The 18,080-nt window shown below is 38.3% G+C and overlaps 1 protein-coding gene across 2 annotated transcripts in view; it reads left to right on the top strand.

Moving 5' to 3' along the window:
• Positions 1–18,080, top strand: part of MALT1 (MALT1 paracaspase) — a 45,426-nt gene that overhangs the window by 1,813 nt on the left and 25,533 nt on the right. Inside the window, exons 2-8 of one of the 2 annotated variants that reach the window (XM_087927440.1) lie at positions 2,619–2,782; positions 4,917–5,038; positions 8,405–8,555; positions 12,437–12,615; positions 14,742–14,838; positions 17,367–17,399; positions 17,725–17,751. In XM_087927440.1, coding sequence (XP_087783566.1) covers positions 2,619–2,782; positions 4,917–5,038; positions 8,405–8,555; positions 12,437–12,615; positions 14,742–14,838; positions 17,367–17,399; positions 17,725–17,751 — 773 coding nt within the window. The remainder of the gene's footprint in view (positions 1–2,618; positions 2,783–4,916; positions 5,039–8,404; positions 8,556–12,436; positions 12,616–14,741; positions 14,839–17,366; positions 17,400–17,724; positions 17,752–18,080) is intronic. The other variant, XM_026715388.2, reaches the window with a different exon arrangement.

Raw genomic sequence — 18,080 nt, 5'->3', positions numbered from 1 at the left:
TCACAAATACGTGTTGGTCATTTCTGGTTCTAGGGGGAGGTGCTGATCTCTGTTACACAAAGCTGAAGAACCAGCACTGTCCAAAGACGTCTCCGTGGTCATGTAGCTGGCATGACTAAACGCCGAAGGTGCACAGAACATTGTTACCTTCCCATCAAAATGGTCCCTATTTTTCTACTTGCATTTTTACATGCTTTTGAACTGCTAGGTTGGCAGAAGTTGGGACAAGTAAAGGGAGCTCACTCCGTTACACGGTGCTAGGGATTCAAACTGCTGACCTTTCTGATCAAGAAGCTCAGCATCTTAGCCACTGAACCTTGACCTTTTAAAAGATGGTGCCATAACTACTGCCTTACATTCTGTAGCGAGCCATCTGGAGAACCCCGGAAACTATATCAGGATGCTTTTTATTAATACTATTCTGCCGAGCATCCTTATCGAAAAGCTGACTGACTTGGATTTTCCCTCTTCCATCTGCGACTGGATCAAAGACTTCCTGAGGGAAACAGCCACAAACAGTGAGGGTTGGGTCTGTCACATCCACCTCCCTGAAGCTTAGCACTGGTTCCCCACAGCGCTGTGTGCTCAGTCCCTATCTGTACTCACTGTACACACATGGTTGTGTATTGTCTGACCCATCCACTGTGATGATTAAGTTTGCAGATGATACCACCATATTGGATCTCATCACAGGTGGAGACGAAATAGCATACAGGGGGAAGGTTCAAACATTATCCTCATGGTGCCTGGAAAACAGCCTGCACCTGAACTTCAGCAAGACAAAGGAGATAGTGTTAGACTTCCGGAAAAAAGAGAAAGGAACCTGCTCCACTTTACATCAAGCAGGGCGATGTGGAGAGAGTTTCCTCCTTTAAATTCCTGGGAGTCTACCTCAGCGAAGATCTTACCTGGAAAATCAACACAAGTAGCCAGAAAGGCCCAATAGGGACTCCATTTCCTTAGGGTCTTGTGAAAGAACAAAATGGAACAATGACTGATGACCTCCTTTTACCGGTCCACTATAGAAAGCATCCTCTCACATTGCATTATGGTGTGGTATGCTGGCTTGACAGCCGCAGATAGAAAGACACTACAGAGGGTGATGAGCACAGCACAAAACATTGTGGGCTGTCCCCTCATACCACTAAATCAGGGTTCTCCAACCTTGGCAACTTTAAGCTTGGAGGACTTCAAGTCCCAGAATTCCACAGCCAGCAAAGTTGGCTGGGGAATTCTGGGAGTTGAAATCCACCAGGCTTAAAGTTGCTAAGGTTGAAGACCCTGCACTAGATGACATCACTAGGGCTCGCTGCCTTAGAAGAGTGAGGAAAATCCTCAGGGATGACTCACACCCTAGTCAGCACTTCTTCACTCTCCTATCATCAGGTAGGAGATATAGAAGCATAGCCAGCCCCACCAACAGGCTGAAGAATAGTTTCTACCCGTGGGCTGTCAAGACTTCTGAATGGAAAATAACCTCATGTCAACATAGTATGATAGACTTGTGGGGACGGCACATTGTGCAATAAGTTCACATGGTGAAATAAGATTGTGTGTTTTTCAGTAAGATTCACTGGATTGGGGATTTCTTTTCTTTTCTTTTTTTGGTCTTCAGTGTGAGTTGTGTTGGGGGAGGGTGCACAAAGGAAGGCTCAGCCAATCTCATTGTACATATGTTGTACTCTGACAATAAAGGTTGATTTGATTTGATTAAAGACAAAAATAATCTAAGATCATTTCCCAATGGGATCGCCTGAGATCCCTTGTTTGGAGGACATGGAGTTTTTCAAGTGATAGCCTTAAAAACTGTCTACATATTTAAACCATCATTTAGCTATTGCTTCCGGTTTTATTCTGTGTTTGCTTTTATTTATGTGTTTATCACACTAATTGATGATATAGTATTACACTTACACTATGTTCGCCATTGCCCAGAGATCCTTATCTATTGAAATGTAATGAGAGAAATCATTCACTTGAGGATTTTCAAATTTTGCACCTAACCTCCTAAATTAACATGCCTGTGTGATCTAATGGGGTTTTTTAAGAATAGCATAGCATGGCATGGCATAGCATAGAATTCTTTGTTGGCAAGTGTGATTGGATACACAAGGAATTTGTCTTTGGTGGATATTCTCTCAGTGTACATAAGAAAAAATAAAATACATTCATCAAGAATCATAAGATACAACACTTAGTGATTTTCCTGGTGTTTTTTTTCTAGCCTCCCTTAGATCATTGCAGGAAGTTTTGGCTTAGCACTGAATTCATCATTTGGAGGAGTTAATTGGGTTGGGCAAGGAGAGGAGAAGGCAACTCCCTATAGATTTGTTCCCTGACTATTTTGTAAGGCCAACTTGATCTTTCTTGCCTATGGTATTCTTTCAGGGAGCTAGCATTGCAATTTTACTCTAGACCAGTCTTTTCTCAAATTTAGGCAACTTTAAGATGTGCGGAGTTCAATTTCCAGAATTCCCCAGCCAGAATTCTGAGAGTTGAAGTTCATACATCTTACAATTGCCAAGTCTGAGAAACACTGATCTAGATCTCACGCTTCTTTAACTGTATGTACAGAAAGACTTATTATTGCTCTTGTTGTTTGTTGTCATTCTTTGCAGTTCTCTTGAGTTGGAGCATTGTTCTCTGCAAGTTCTGGCTCCTGAAGGAAGTCCCAGCTGGAGTCTCCTTCAGCTAATGGGTGAAAGAGGCTGTACTGTTTCAGAGTTGACAGAATTACTGCAGTCCTTGCAACACACCGAGGCGCTTCAGTTGCTCAATCCAAGTGGGTTTTAAGTTCTCAGCCTAGGCCACCTCTTAATAATCATATTACTACAAGTTGCATCTTGCACTTAAAACATGAAATTATATTGGCTTCCATCAGCGGTGGGAATAATTTTTTTTTTACTACCAGTTCTGTGGGCATGGCTTGGTGGGCATAGTGTGGCTTGGTGGGCATGGCAGGGGAAAAATCTCAACCCCACCAACCTGCTTTCCAGCTCCGTTCTCCTGTGCAGGGCAACAAAAGAAGACCCAGACGATCAGCTGGGACTTGGGAGGCAGAGAATAGATGGGGGCAGGGCCAGTCAGAGGTGGTATTTACTGGTTCTCCGAACTACTCAAAACTTCCACTAACCATTCTCCAGAACTGGTCAGAACCTGCTGAATACCACCTCTGGCTTTCATCTAACAACTAAGCAAACCCAAATGACTTTGCAGTCTATCAGGGAAGGAAGAAATGATGACAACCTTTCTGTTACCTGGACAGGCAGTGGTCAATTTATGACCAGTCAGTGAGGAACAAGTCAGAATTACAATGGACTCCCCCAAAAAGGACTTATGATGTGGATTCAAAGTTCTGACATGCAACCACTCACTCCTGCAGTCACATGACTGCATTTTGGACACTTGGTTGGCAACCAGTGTACCTTTATAGCTGTTTGCAGGGTCCTGCAATCCATGACTGTGATAATTTTTTCCCCTGAAACCAGCATTTATTTCCAATTTCCAGAAAAAAATGCCCCATGGCAAACAGTGAATTTGCCTAGCTACCACTGCATTTCATTTATGACTGCCACAATAAAAGTGATAAAAGTGGGGATATTTCGTGATCGTCATGACTTGTGACTAAAATTGCAGACTGAATTACGGTCATAAGTTGAGGACATCTTCCAGTTTAGGGTACTGCTGTTTAAGCCCTGCCTCCCTGTTAGAAAGAGCCTTAGGGATACTGCCAATAAAGAGTCAAATTACTTTTTGTGAGTTAAATGTCACATGCATGTAACCTGATATAGTAGAACCTCTGGTCACGACCATAATTCGTTGCATAAATTTAGTCACAACCTGATTTGGTCATGACCCGAACCTAATTTTGGAATTTTGGCTCTTACTCAAAAAAATTGCGCAGAAGGGGAAATCGGCCGCGAAACAAAAAATAATTTGTGAATTTTTTGGTCAGAAGCATTCATGATCAGAAGTTCTACTGTAGTCCACAGTGAATCTACATAAACAAATGGTTCATTTGTAAGTTGCTAATCACATCAATTCTGAAGACCATAGATTGTAAAAAAATTTAAAAGTTCATTTTTTTTATCATGCTAAATAATGGAGCACCTACTTTATCCCACAGTCAATTTCCAAATGATATAAATATAGTTCAAAAGTCATTAAATGCATAGTTGAGTAGATGCACATAGTACAGGGGTGTCAAGCTTGCCTTGTGATGGCTTCACGTAACATATCACAATGTTTTTTTCCCCTTCACTAAACTGGGCATGGGTGTGGCCAGCATGTGACGTATCTGGCCTGTGGGCCTAGAGTTTGACAACTTCCTTTCCAAATGTAACAATTACAGAACACTATATGAACTTATATTTCAATGAAGTGTTCTTCTCATTGCATCCCAAACAATATGATGCTTTTTCTATATAAACACAGTGGAGTCTAATGTGTCTAATGAAATATTATTAGTAGTGAATGAAATGTTATCTAAGATACCTGGAGTTTTTGATAATGATGTTAACACCACTTGGATTGTTGCTTGATTATCTTTTCTAGGATTTTCCCAGCTATTGATGTCAAACTGTAGTTTCCTGGATCCACTTTCCCCCACTTTTCGAAGACTGGAATGACATCAATTCTTTTCTAGTACTCTTGCAGTTCCCCTCTGCTCCAGGATCTCTGAAAGATTTTGTTCAGTGGTTCTTACATCACATCTTCCATCTCTTTCAGATTTCCTTATCCCTTTACTGTTATAGTGTGTTTTCAATTTGTTCTGTATTCTGTCTTGATTTTTTTTTGATAATTAGACAGCCTTACAAACCCAACAAACAATTAAATAAGCAGGCAAGCAAACTTCAGTGTGTTTATATAATTAGCATCCTTTGTGTTAAATATAGATTACTCTTATTTTTCCGTAGCTATAAAGATCATCGTGGAACCAGAATCCCAAGCTGTTTTCTCTGGCCAGATGGTGAAACTAAGCTGTTGGGCAACAGGATATCCTCTCCTATATTATCAGTGGTTTAAAGAGAAAAAAATGGTAAATAAATATACTAGAATGTAACTGGTAGCTTCTAAAATGTAGAAAATTTTGGGTCGTATTGAATGCAATGTTCTTTTTAAAATGCTTTTATTAAGACTTTTCGGTAGAATAAAAGTATGGAAAGTATTAAAAAGTATAGAAAATTAAACATAAAAGAAAAAGAAAAAAGAAGACAAGGAAAAGAAAAAAGGGGGAAAAAAAGAAAGCATAGAATTGTGATTTTTTTTTTAACCTTCTTTTCAACAAGTGTTTGCCATTTTAATTTTTCCCTCCCTTTTTAAGCCTTTTTTGTTCCCAAACCTGAGAACAAAATTGCAGTGGAATTGCAAGCGGGCCTTGTCTTGTGTCAGGTTTGAACCTTCTCAAGTTATAAGTCCTTGAGGCTGAAGCGAGGTACAATTCTACTTGTCCCTCCCTCAAGTTATCCCTTGGTGAATTGTCCTGCAGAGAGTTGGCTGCGGCAAGTTGGCCATGGTGAGTTGGCCATGGAGAGTTGTCCCCTTCTGGGTGTGGTGGGACGCTTGGTCTCTCTCTCCCTCATCCGGGCCCTCTCTACAATGGTCCACTTAAAGATCACAACTGGGAGAGCCTGGATTGCATTTTTTTGAGCAAAGTAGCCCCGTGGTGTCTTGCTTAATGACTGCTTTACTCAGTGACTTGAGATTTCAGGCCCAGTTGTGGTTGTAAGTAGAGGACTCTGTATCTTATTTATTATTTGGGCGGGATGGATGGCAAACTAATGAATAAGAAAAATTTAAAATAATATTTTTTATTCTATTTATATTGTTTATCCCAGCTGTTTTCTGAGGGGAATGGTTCATACCATATGCAGAAGTGTTTCCGGATTTTATCTTCGTGACCACATCTCAATTGTGCACTTGAAAAACTTGAAAAAAACACCTCAGCTTCCCTAGGTGTCATGAGGATAAAGGGAGAGGGAGGATGAAAGCATATTGAGACCTGCTACGGGTAGTCCTCAACTTACGACAGTTCATTTAGTGACCGTTCAAAGTTACAACGGCTCTGGAAAAAAAGTGACTTATGGCCGTTTTTCACAGTTACAACCTTTCCAGCATCCCAATGATTGTGGGATCAAAATTCAGATGATTGGCATCTGATTCATATTTATGACTGTTGCTATGTCCCAAGGTCATGTGATCACCTGTTGCAACTTTCTGATGAGCAGTCAGTGGAAAAGCCAGTCACTTAACAGCTGGGTTATTAACTTATCAACTGCAGTGATTCACTTGACAACTGAGGCAAAGAAGGTTATAAAATGGGGCAAAATTCACTTAACAAATGCCTCACTTCACAACAGAAATTTTGGGCTCAATTGCAGTCGTAAGTCGAGGACTACCTGCACTATATTTACATCAATAAAAATAATACTGCATGACTTTAGTCTCCTGGTCTATATGAAGAGGTTTATTTTATTTAAACCAATTTATTTGGCCATCCATCTCACACAAGGTGTCAAGGGTTGACATCGTAATATTGTGCTGGCCACCAGCCTACTTCCCAAGTTCTTATTTTTAAGTTATTTTGAAAACTTAAGTGGGATGAAATGTATGGTAAAACCACCCAATTTCTTACAGTCAACGTACCATTTTTTCAGTGCCTATGATTTTTAAAAGAAATGTGTTTTTCATATTTGAGGAATAGTAATCTCATTGGGAAAATCAGCATATGGCAGAGATCTTGGCAGCACTCATACAAATGTTGAATGGGTGTTTATAGTGTGCAACTAAAATATGAATATAACTGGTTTCTTTTTGGACAAAACATTTCTATGACATTAAGCAGTGTTGAATGAAGACCTGTGGATACTTAAATGATTTCATTACTGGTAAACCCTGGCATTTGGTAGAACTTGAAATTTCACTATTGTTGGTGTTTAAGTACTCTTCGTGTAATATTTTGATTTTATTTTTATCTGGGTGAATATAGTATGAAATTTTCCCATTCTCAACAGTACACTTCACATCCAAAGTAGTTATTGAATTAATTGAATTAACAGTATGTGGTGTGCAGGGAAATATATTAGGCTGCAGTTCTAAGTATTCAATCTATGTAGGTGGTAGTTTGACTTGCAACCAATCAAAGTTCCAACAGGCCTACCTGAGTGTTAGTTTCAACTCAGATTTGAAGTTCCAATAATTAGCAGCTCCCTCCCCACTGTCTCATGACCTTACTGTGGGTGCTTGGAAATGGGCTGAAAAAATTTTTTAATTTTTTTTTAAAATTTTTAGTATAATAATTCCATCTTCAATTGAATAGGAAATGGGCTGAATTTATGGCTGTTTGCAGTGTCCCATTGTCATGTCAGGTCTGGCTTTTTCTGCAGAGAATTTTGTGGCCTCACTTGTTGATCTATGTCTTTTGGTGTATAACTGGTTTTGTTGATTTTAGCAGTCTTACTGTTGTTTGCTTGATTTCTTTTGCCTTACATTGCCCTACAAATTATTTATGCTTTGTAAACTGCCTAGAGTTACTGTTGCGACTTCTAAACTGCTTAGAGTTATTGTTGTAACTGTTGTAAAGTAGTGGAATGAATGAATGAATGAATGAATGAATGAGTCAATCAATCAGTCAATCAGTCGGTCAATCAATGAATCAATCAATGAAAAATCAACACAATCTCAATAATGCCTTAGAACAGGGGTCTTCAAACTTGATAGCTTTAAGACTTGTAGACTTCAACTCCCAGAATTCCTCTTCCAGTCATGTTTGCTCAGGAATTCTGGGAGTTGAAGCCCACAAGTTTTAAACTTGCCAAATTTGAAGACCCTTGCTTTAGAAGCTCCTCTTTGTGTTATTAGTCTTGATCCTAAATTGGAGAGACCATCAATTAACTCCCTGCTCATCTACAAGTTTATCAGGCAGCCTTTGCCTCACTTCTTAATCCAGTTTAACAATATTGTTGTATTGATAATATTTATGCTGAGTTTCTTGCAGAAAGATTATTAGATAACATAACAATATATTTGTTAGATAAGATAGAACAAGAGTATGTTGGATTGAGATAGATGGGTGTAGAAATTGAATCAATCAATCAATAAAATTTTAAAATCTTGAGGATTTGACATTTCATTTTTCTTAGTTAATGTTTCAAACAGCGAATGAATATGCCTGATCTCCAAACTGATCTTTGGTGAAACTCTATTCTATTGGTTTAAAATAATGCTCAACATAGAACAGTGGCTGAATTCACCAATCACTCTAAGTTTAAACCAACAATCAGCAAAACCAGTTTTTGTGTGTAATATAGCTAAACACTATTGTATTATACCTTCCAATAGCTTCCCTATTGTGGCAATGTATGCAATATGTTTTAATTTTTAATTTAATTTAATTTTAATTCAGGTTCCAAATGGGAATTCCCCAGAACTGATATTCAGTCAAGTGACTGCAGAAGATGCGGGATTATACATATGTCGAGTGAACAGCGATTCCTCCTATGAATTCAGCCAATGGGCACAGCTGGATGTTTGTGATAGCCAAAGAGATTCTGATGGTGGGTTAGAAACTTTCTACATGATAGAAATGGCAAGAAGATGTAAATAGGAGGCGTACTGATTTTCTACTTCCATTTTAAAGTTGTAACAATGATGTTTTTAGATCTCTGCTGTTCTTTCTCTTGGCATAGGGATGATTTTGAAGTCATAGAACCTCTGATTATGGAATTTTCTCCTTTCTCTATGGCTGCAGCTTCAGGAAACGCAATTCTTAAATCTCTGTCATGTTAGGTTCCAATTACAATAGATTTGTAAAAACTTTTGATGAGTCCATGCTGGTGTATTTTACCATAACAGCGGGGTTAAAGGCATTTGTCATCTGTCCTGGAGATAACACTTTACAGCTTTTATGTACTTTTAGCAGGGACACAAATTCATGAAAGACTTGCTAAAGCCTAAAATGTATTATTTCTTGGTATCTACCTGGAAATCTTTCATTGCTTGTTTCCTAGTGACTTTTAAAGTATTTCTAGATTACATTTTAATCAGAAGTATCTTAGCGCAGTATAAACATGCACATTAAAGCAATTTAGTTAATTATGGATTTAACTTTCTGAAAAAACACATGTTTTGGATCATATTAAAAACCATTTAATCCTGAATGAAGCAGGAAAGTCTTTATCTCTCACTGGAAATTGAGAAATAAATGGCTTCTCTGTTGGCCTCAAGAAAGCATTTTAATCCATTTAAAACTTTGTTGATAAGATCTACATCCTGAATTGAGCCCAATAACACTTGGAGCCACTCCAAAAGGTATAATATGTTTATTGCTTTCCAATAAAAGAGAATATTTACATTTATAAATGTAGAATATCTACATTTAGGCAAGAAAAATCAAATGCACAGGTACAGTGCATTTGGTACCTTGCTCAATAGTAGTAACTGTGCGAAGGATCTCGGAGTCCTAGTGGAGAACCATTTAAATATGAGCCAGCAGTGTGCAGCAGCTGCCAAAAAAAGCCAACATAGTTCTAGGCTGCATAAACAGAGGGATAGAATCAAGATCACTGAAGTGTTAATATTCCTTTATAATGCATTGGTAAGGCCACGCTTGGAATACTGCGTTCAGTTTTGGTCACCACAATTTAAAAAAGATGTTGAGACTCTAGAAAGAGTACAGAGAAGAACAACAAAGATGATTAGGAGACTAGAGGCTAAAACAAGAAGAGGGAGTCAAGCTATTCTCCAAAGCACCTGAGGGCAGGACAAGAAGCAATTGACGGAAACTAATCAAGGAGAGAAGCAACTTAGAACTAAGGAGAATTTTTTTTACAGAACAATTAATCAGTGGAACAACTTGCCTCCAGAATTTGTGAATGATCCAACACCGGAAGTTTTTCAAAGGATGCTGGATAACCATTTGTCTGAAGTGGTGTAGGGTTTCCTGCGTTCCTTGGATAGATGACCTCCAAGGTCCCTTCCAACTCTGTGATTCTGTTGTTTGTAGCTCAGGATTGAATTGTGGAGTCCTTGGCACTCTCTGACCTCGCTTGTTTGCTTGAAGATGTTACTTTACTCAGATAGGTAACATCTTACCTAGAAAATGAGCATATCCCTGTTTATACAGGTAGTCCTCAACTTACAGTCACAAGTGAGCCCAAAATGTATGTTGGTTTGTGAGAAATTTGTTAGTGAGCTTTGCCCCATTTTATGACTTTTTTGCCACATTTGTTAAGTGAATCACTGCAGTTGTTAAATTAATAACACCGTTGTTAAGTGAATCTGGCTTCCCCATTGCCTTTACTTGCCAGGTGGTCACAAAAGGGGATCATGTGACCACAGGACACTGCAACCATTATATACATGAAACAGTTATCAAGCATCTGAATGTATGGTCATAAGTGTGAAAAACAGTCGTAAGTTACTTTTTTCAATGCCGTTGTAACTTCGGAGGTCATTTAAATGAACTGTTGTAAGTTGAGGACTATCTGTCGTGCCTGTGTTGTTGGGGCTTGATTTTTTTCTCTTTGGTAAGTCCTCAATTAGGATTTTGTTTTCAGCTTGATCTGTTTTTTTCTCTTAACCATCTACTCTAGCTATACTTTCTGGATTAAATGCAATTTCTGATCACTCTTGCAAGACAATATCATTTGATTGCTAATCGTAATATTAAAATGATACATCACTAAAATATTATCCTCAGATACTGTATATCTTGTTGGACAATCACTTAAGTAATTGCTTCTCCCAAAAAATAATATACTTCAGCTCTTTTTACAGTACTTTACCACTCTAGTAGGGTTATTTCTCATTAAAAAGGGATATTTAATTAAGTATGGCAGTAGTTACTATCAGGTTTATATATATGTTTTATGGTGCATGAAATGGGAGTGAAGCCATATTTATAATTTATTTGTATCATACATAATATACTATTTCTGCAATGAATTAGCATCTACCCATTAATATCTGTTACCTACAGGAATATTTGTTGCTTTAATACATGAAAACATATTTACTACTGAGAAGTTCTCAGAACATGAACATGGCAAATAGCAATAGCACTCAGACTTATATACCACTTCACGGTGCTTTACAATCTTCCCTAAGTGGTTTACAGAGTCAGCCTCCTGCCCCCAACAATCTGGGTCCTCATTTTACCCACCCCGGAAGGATGGAAGGCTGAGTCAACCTTGAGCCTGGTGAGATTCAAATTGCCAAATTGCAGGCAGCTGGCAATTAGTAGAAGTAGCTGTAGAACTGCACTCTAACCACTGTGCCACCATGGCTCTTTATTTAATATGGCTCTTAATTTAATAAGAATTAAAAAAACACCTAAGCAACTACTATATTGAGTTATAACTGTAATTGAGCCCACAATTGTAAAGCAGGTCATCATTGACTGGACCCCAATTTTACTATCTTCTTTTGCGGTAGATGTTAAGCAAATATGGCAAGGAACGCAGTTGCTCACGTGGTTAGGATGCTGGGCTGATGATTGGCAAGCTCACATTTGAGACCCAGTCACTCCCATGTGGCGGGGTGAGCTCCCATCACTGGGTCCATCTGCTGACCCAGAAGTTTGAAAGCGGGAGACTGTGAGTAGATAGATAGGTACACTCTGGTGGGACATGAAAGGAGCCTTCTATTGGGCACCCCCTGGTCAATGATGAGGTCACTGGCGAATCCCTTCAACCCGGAAGTGCTTCAGTGCTCCTGACATAACTGTAGTAGTACTAGCAAATCTGACAGTCATAAAGTGAACGTAGCTTTGTTAAGCGAAGCCATTGTTCACTGTAGGGTGTTTTTTGCTGGAAATTGGAAGTAAATGCCTGTTTCCGGCAAAAACACCATAAATCAGGGTGCCAAAAACAGCTGTGAACATAAGGTGGTTACCAAACGTCCAAAATGTAGTCATGTGACCATGGGAAGGAAGACATCCAAATCTCAAAACCAGGTTGTAATTACTTCTTGGGAGGAACTGTACTAACTTTGAATAGTCCTTAAGCAAACAGTTATAAGTGGAGGACTATCTGTAGCAACTTTTTAAACTTAGTATTTTGAATTTTCTCTCTAAAATAGGGGTGGGGAACGATGCCCCCTTGACAACCTGTGGCCTTTGACTCCCAGAATTCATTGTCTGGCTCAGGAATTCTGGGAGTTGAAGTCCAGAAGTCATCAAGAGGCCATTGTTCCCCCCCATCTCCCACCCTGAAAGAACAAACCCAAACTGTTTGTTGCTTTCTTCTCAAAACCATCCACTTCCTTTAAATTAGTTGCAGCAAATAAATGAGGAAGTCACTGGGGAGGGCCCAGTTGCGGGCAAAAAAATTACCGTTCTTGGCTGTCTTGCTTCTGCTCTGCAAATCTGGCCTCATCTCTGTTGCTTTGCGGAAAAGATTTTTTATCTCACAAATGTTTAAACAATCTTCAATTCAAGGGAGCTGCCTCGAGTTGCCTGAAAAGAAAATACACATCTACCTGCATCCGCAGTCTCAGAACTTGACGGTTGGACAAACGTTAATTCTTCAGTGTGAAGCCACGGGAGATCCCCCGCCACAGTACCAGTGGTGCAAAGAAGAATTCCCACTTCCCAATGGAGAGGAAAAGGCCTACGTGGTGAGTCTTTTTCAGAGGTGGTATTCAGCACATTCTGACCAGTTCTGAAGAACCGGTAGCGGAAATGTTGAGAAGTTGGGAGAACCGGAAAATCCCACCTCTGACTGCCCCACCCGCCCCCATCTATTCTCTGCCTCCCGAGTCCCAATTGAATTGTAAATGGGGTGGGAGGACTGGATTTTCGTATCCTACCCCTGTCACCCCACCAAGCCCCCCAACCACCCAGACCGGTGAAAATGAATCCCACCACTGGACTCTTCCCCCCCACACCCCGCCAGCTAGACTGATGAGGAATTGATGACATGTTTTACATTCAAAGCCTCCTTGAAATAAACTCTTCAAGAGTAACTCTGAAATTCAGTAAATAAAATAACATGTCCATTAACCCCCTAACGTTTTGCCATCAGCATGCTGATAATAGATGCATGGTTCTTGGTGGAATATTGCACTCTGAAGTGAGTTTAATTGCTTGTATCCTGTACCCCAAAGTATTTACTGGCTGAGAGGCTAAACCCAAAGCTTTTTAATTATTTAGCCTGACTGCAAAGTTGATGCAGGACTATGCATGAGCCTTAATGCAATGACCTCCATTAAGTTAGTATTAGTTTTATGAAATGCTTAGAATAGAATAGAATAGAATAGAATAGAATAGAATAGAATAGAATAGAATAGAATAGAATAGAATAGAATAGAATAGAAAAATGCTGCAGAATTTGGTAGATTTCCCAGTTATAAAAGATCTTTCGTGCTCTCTGAATACAATATAGTATAATACATCACAACACAACACCAATACAATACAGTACAGTACAGTACAATACAATACAATACAATACAATACAATACAATACAATACAATACAATTCTTTATTGGCCAAGTGTGAGGAGACACACAAGGAATTTGTCTCCGGTGCATATGCTCACAGTGTATATATAAATAGCAAGTAATAGGTCATAGGTCGTAATCATAATTACAATCATTAATCATGTTACAAACAATAATTGAATAGCTTTATTCTTGATATTGTATTGTATTGTATTGTATTGTATTGTATTGTATTGTATTGTATTGTATTGTATTGTATTGTATTGTATTGTATTGTATTGTATTGTATTGTATTGTATTGTATTGTATTGTATTACTCTGGACCACTTCAAGCAATTTCAATCAAACTTGGTACACAGATGACTTACTCTCTGGAAACAAATACTGCAGGGGTAAGATACCCCTAACACCCCTCGGGAGGGGTGCCTTAAAATGGCTTCTACTGTACAGCACAGTGGACTTGCCATGGTAATGGTTTCACAGTACTCCACAAGGGGCTTCCTCTTGTGGAGGAATAGAAGAATTGCGATGCTGCGTGAGAGACAGTACAACAGCATGAGTCCCAACTACAGGATTTTTCTATCTAATACTGGATTGGGATATTACAGGTAGTCCTTGACTTACTACCATTTTTTTTAGTGACCATTCTAAGTTACAGTGGCATTTAAAGTGACTTATGACCATTTTTCACACTTATGACCATTGCAGCATTCCCATGGTCTTGTGATTAAAATTCAGACACTTGGCAATTGACTCATATTTGGTTGCAGTCTCTTCGGGTCAAAGTCAGATTCACTTAACAACTGTGATAAAAAGTTGTAAAATGAAGCACAATTCACTTAACAATTGTCTTGGTTAGCAATAGAAATTTTGGGCTCAGTTCTGGTTATATATCGAGGGCTACCTGTAAGAACATTTTTTTTTTGTGAGGAAGGGTTTTTTAAAATTAGCCTTTTGTCTGTTGTTTGAAAGGTTTCTCATCTCAGTGAATTAGGCTGCAGAATTTAACAGATTTAACAGATAATCAGAGTTGGAAGGGACCTTGTAGGTCATCTAGTCCAACCCCCCGCCCAAGCGGGAGACCCTACACCATTTCTGACAAATGGCAGTCCAATCTCTTCTTGAAAGTCTCAAGTAATGTCACTCCCACAACTTCCAAGGACAAACTTGACTCCTTTGTAGCTTCAGATTTAGGCTGCCGGAATGCAAACTTTATTGAAATATATTTGATAGTATTACTGGAATAAAAAGAATGAACTTTGGTGAATGCCTTACTGGTAAATGTGTGGTACTCTTGAAGGTATCCTGCGTGGACATTGAACATCAAGGAACATATTGGTGTCGAGTATACAATAATCAAGAAAATGAAGAAAGCAGAAAAGTGAAAGTAACTATAGGTAAGAAGTCAATAGTAAATTTAATTAAGCGGTAAAGTGGCATGTAGTTCAGTTTGGAATATCAACACAAGAAATTGCTAATGGGATCGGCTATAATTAACATGGCAGTAGTACAGGACTTGTTTTCTGTAGAACTTAAAAAAATATTCCATAAAATAATTAAAGTCTGAGCTTGGTTGTGTTCTAGTTGTTGATGCTGGACACCAATACTGTTGCCATTCTTGTAACAGTCATACTTATTTTACGGAGGTTTTTTTCACCTGCAGAAAATCTTGTTCAAACTGTGTGTTCCTCTGAATGTCATTTCTGGAAGAGATAAGATTGCCACCATCATAGGATAAACTTTATGCCCCAGGGAGGGAAATGATAAGATTTCTGTGCTGTTTATCAAATTTCTAAGCCTGTTACCGTATTCACTTGATTTCCTGATGTTTATTCATGCTGCGTGGGAAAGGGATATCTAGATATATATAAAAGTGAAATACCACTCACGCATCATTTCAAAATCTCCAGAATCGTAAAGCCTACAAACTTGAAATTTGGCATGTATTTTCCTCTTGGCTTCTAGGGGCTCACTAAGAAAGGATTTTTCAAAATGACCATCAGAGCATTAGTATTCCATATATTATTATTAAGACGCTCTGATGCTAAGGCGTTTTACTCCCCCTCCCCACCTGAAAAGAAATCTGTTCCAAATGCAAAACACAAGCAGAGGAGAGGAGTTTCAGTTTCACAGCAGCAACCACCTTTAGTACAGAACAGTTGAGTTAAGCCATGCGGACCTCCTTGCTGTCCCCTTCTTGCTCACGCAGCAAATACTGCTTCAGTTTCCAAACAGCCCTCAACTCTCTCACACACTGTCAGGACGCTAGCCAGATGAATACTGATGGATGCTGGTAGGCAGAGGCAGAATTTTTTTTTCTTATTTTCCTCCCTAAAACCTAAGCCCGATCACATAGTTTCTTAGTGAAGCACAGGTATAGAGCTAGTATACCAAATATATACTGTTATTTACTATTTGTTTTCTGCTGGGATATATAACTAGGATCACATAACGTTTGAAGATTCTCAGTTATCCAGGTCACAGTTGTTCCAATGGTGCTTTTCCAAAAGGCAACTTGGTTTCATTTCTCATCCAAGAAGCTTGGATGAGAACAGAACTGAAAAAGCTTCTTGGATGAGAAGCGAAAAGTTTCCAAGGAAAAACCAACTTGGTTGTCTTTTGGAAAAGCACCTTTGGGACAGGATACCCATACATTTTCATTTTAATATTTTTTTTTACTTTTTAATGTGTATTATGCACCATGAAGCAAAATACTGTGTGTAGTATAACACATATGTATATAATGTGTATATTAAATGTATATGATTAATTTTAAGACAGGCTACAACAGGTTCATTTCCATTTTTACTTTCTAATTGTATGAGACTGGATTTCTAGTAGGCAGACAATCAAAACCTGCTATAGAATTGAGATTATATTGTCCTTCTGTAAAACCCTGCATGTAGTTTGCATTATGAACAATTTACTGTTCTGTTAAGACCCTTTAAGTTTATAATATGCTGTGGTCACTATTGGTTGAAAGCCTCAATAGTCTGTGTCCAGTGTTGATCGCTCTCAGATAGACATGCTAAATTATATGTATCAGCTCTTCAAGGTATACCAGACTAGGAAACCAATGCCATGTAGATTGGTTCTAATTTTATTGTAAAGCTATAGTAATAGAATCTTGCAAGTCTGAATACATTTCCCCTTCTCTCCCTTCTTCATGTGAATTAGGGAGGAGCCCTTGTGAAATATTTACTCATTATTTTCTTGATCCTGGCTGATACCTTCTTATCTGCCTTTTGCACTGATAGCAATTCTTCCTCCTGTTATTATACTCCACATGCCCTCTACAATATCTATCTCAGGCGTGTCAAACTTACGGTGTCACTGTGTCATCATGTGACCTTTAGTGACTTTTTCCCCCTTCGCTAAACCAGGGGTGGGCAGACAGTGATGCATCCGGCCCGCGGGGCGTGAATTTTACACTCATGTTCTATGTGATTTGCAGAGAAAGTGATTTGCTTAAGCTCCCTTTAGATCCCTGAACAGTGAGTGGCAGAAGAATAACTGACTTTGCCTCCCATTATAAATATGAGGTTGGCTCCATGATTTTAGAAAAATAAAAATATACAGTAAAGAAGATATTTTAAATGCCTCCAATGTTTCATTATGTATGCCCTTTATGAATTCGTTGCAAAAAAACCACCCCTCCATACATACATTCTATCCTGGTTTCCAAGTTTGGAATTTTAAATATCCTCATAAGAACAATGCACCTGTCTTTATTAGATCCTCAGGCAAAAAAAAAAAATAGACCCAGTTTTCTCTCAGTTTGACAGTCACACATTTAAGTATGAATTATGCAGTAATTCTGAACTTGTTAGAAATGTAACTATAACTTACCTTCTATGTGTATTCTTGCCTGTCACGAATAAAATCAGAAGCTTCACTGTAGCATTCTTTTCTCTTGAAACTCAAGGTGGAAAATCTATTGCAGTAGAATGCACGGAAGGTAATGTTAATCAAATATCGTACAGCTTTCTGATAAAACCTAAAATACTGACAATTGGGTGATTCTGGGATCTGTAACTAGAATGGAATGTTGTGCTGTATTAGTCTATGAATGCCAATGTGATGCCATATACTTGCATGAGTTGTTCAATCCTTCTTTACATCTTTTACTAATCCTTTTCTTTGTCACTAACTTCGTAAGCATTGAAGAGAGCAATAGTTTTAATGTTTTCTTTCTGCTTTTAATTTTAATTTTTGGTTAACTCATAAATCCCTTTTCATATACTTATTTAAACTGTATGTTCATTTGTCTTCGTTCCTTTCAGAAGAATTAAATGACCTGGCAAGACCTGGTAAGCATATTATATGGGATAACATAAAACTGCAGAACTTTCTTCATGTATGCTCATGTACTGTATATTGCATTGGATAATATATATAAAATCTTTAGGATCTTTGCTCATTAATAGAAATTTGCTTCTATCAATACTGTTACCAATGGTGCTCATTATTTTTTTCAATTTTTAAACATATCATTGAATTTATAATCAACGTTTACATGATATGTCTTTATTCAAGCTGTGCAATAGTTTTAAATGTTTCCTTGACCTGCTATAAAAACTAAAAGTAGATATTGGGTGGAAAGCCCATGCTACAAGATTAGTTTAATAAGTTGGTTTAT

Source organism: Pseudonaja textilis, chromosome 2 (assembly GCF_049901715.1).
Source record: "Pseudonaja textilis isolate UNSWEBS1 chromosome 2, rPseTex1.2, whole genome shotgun sequence".
In the NCBI taxonomy this organism is placed as follows: domain Eukaryota; kingdom Metazoa; phylum Chordata; class Lepidosauria; order Squamata; family Elapidae; genus Pseudonaja; species Pseudonaja textilis.
The sequence above is the reverse complement of the archived record's forward strand: the minus strand, read 5'-3'. Positions and strand labels throughout refer to the sequence as shown.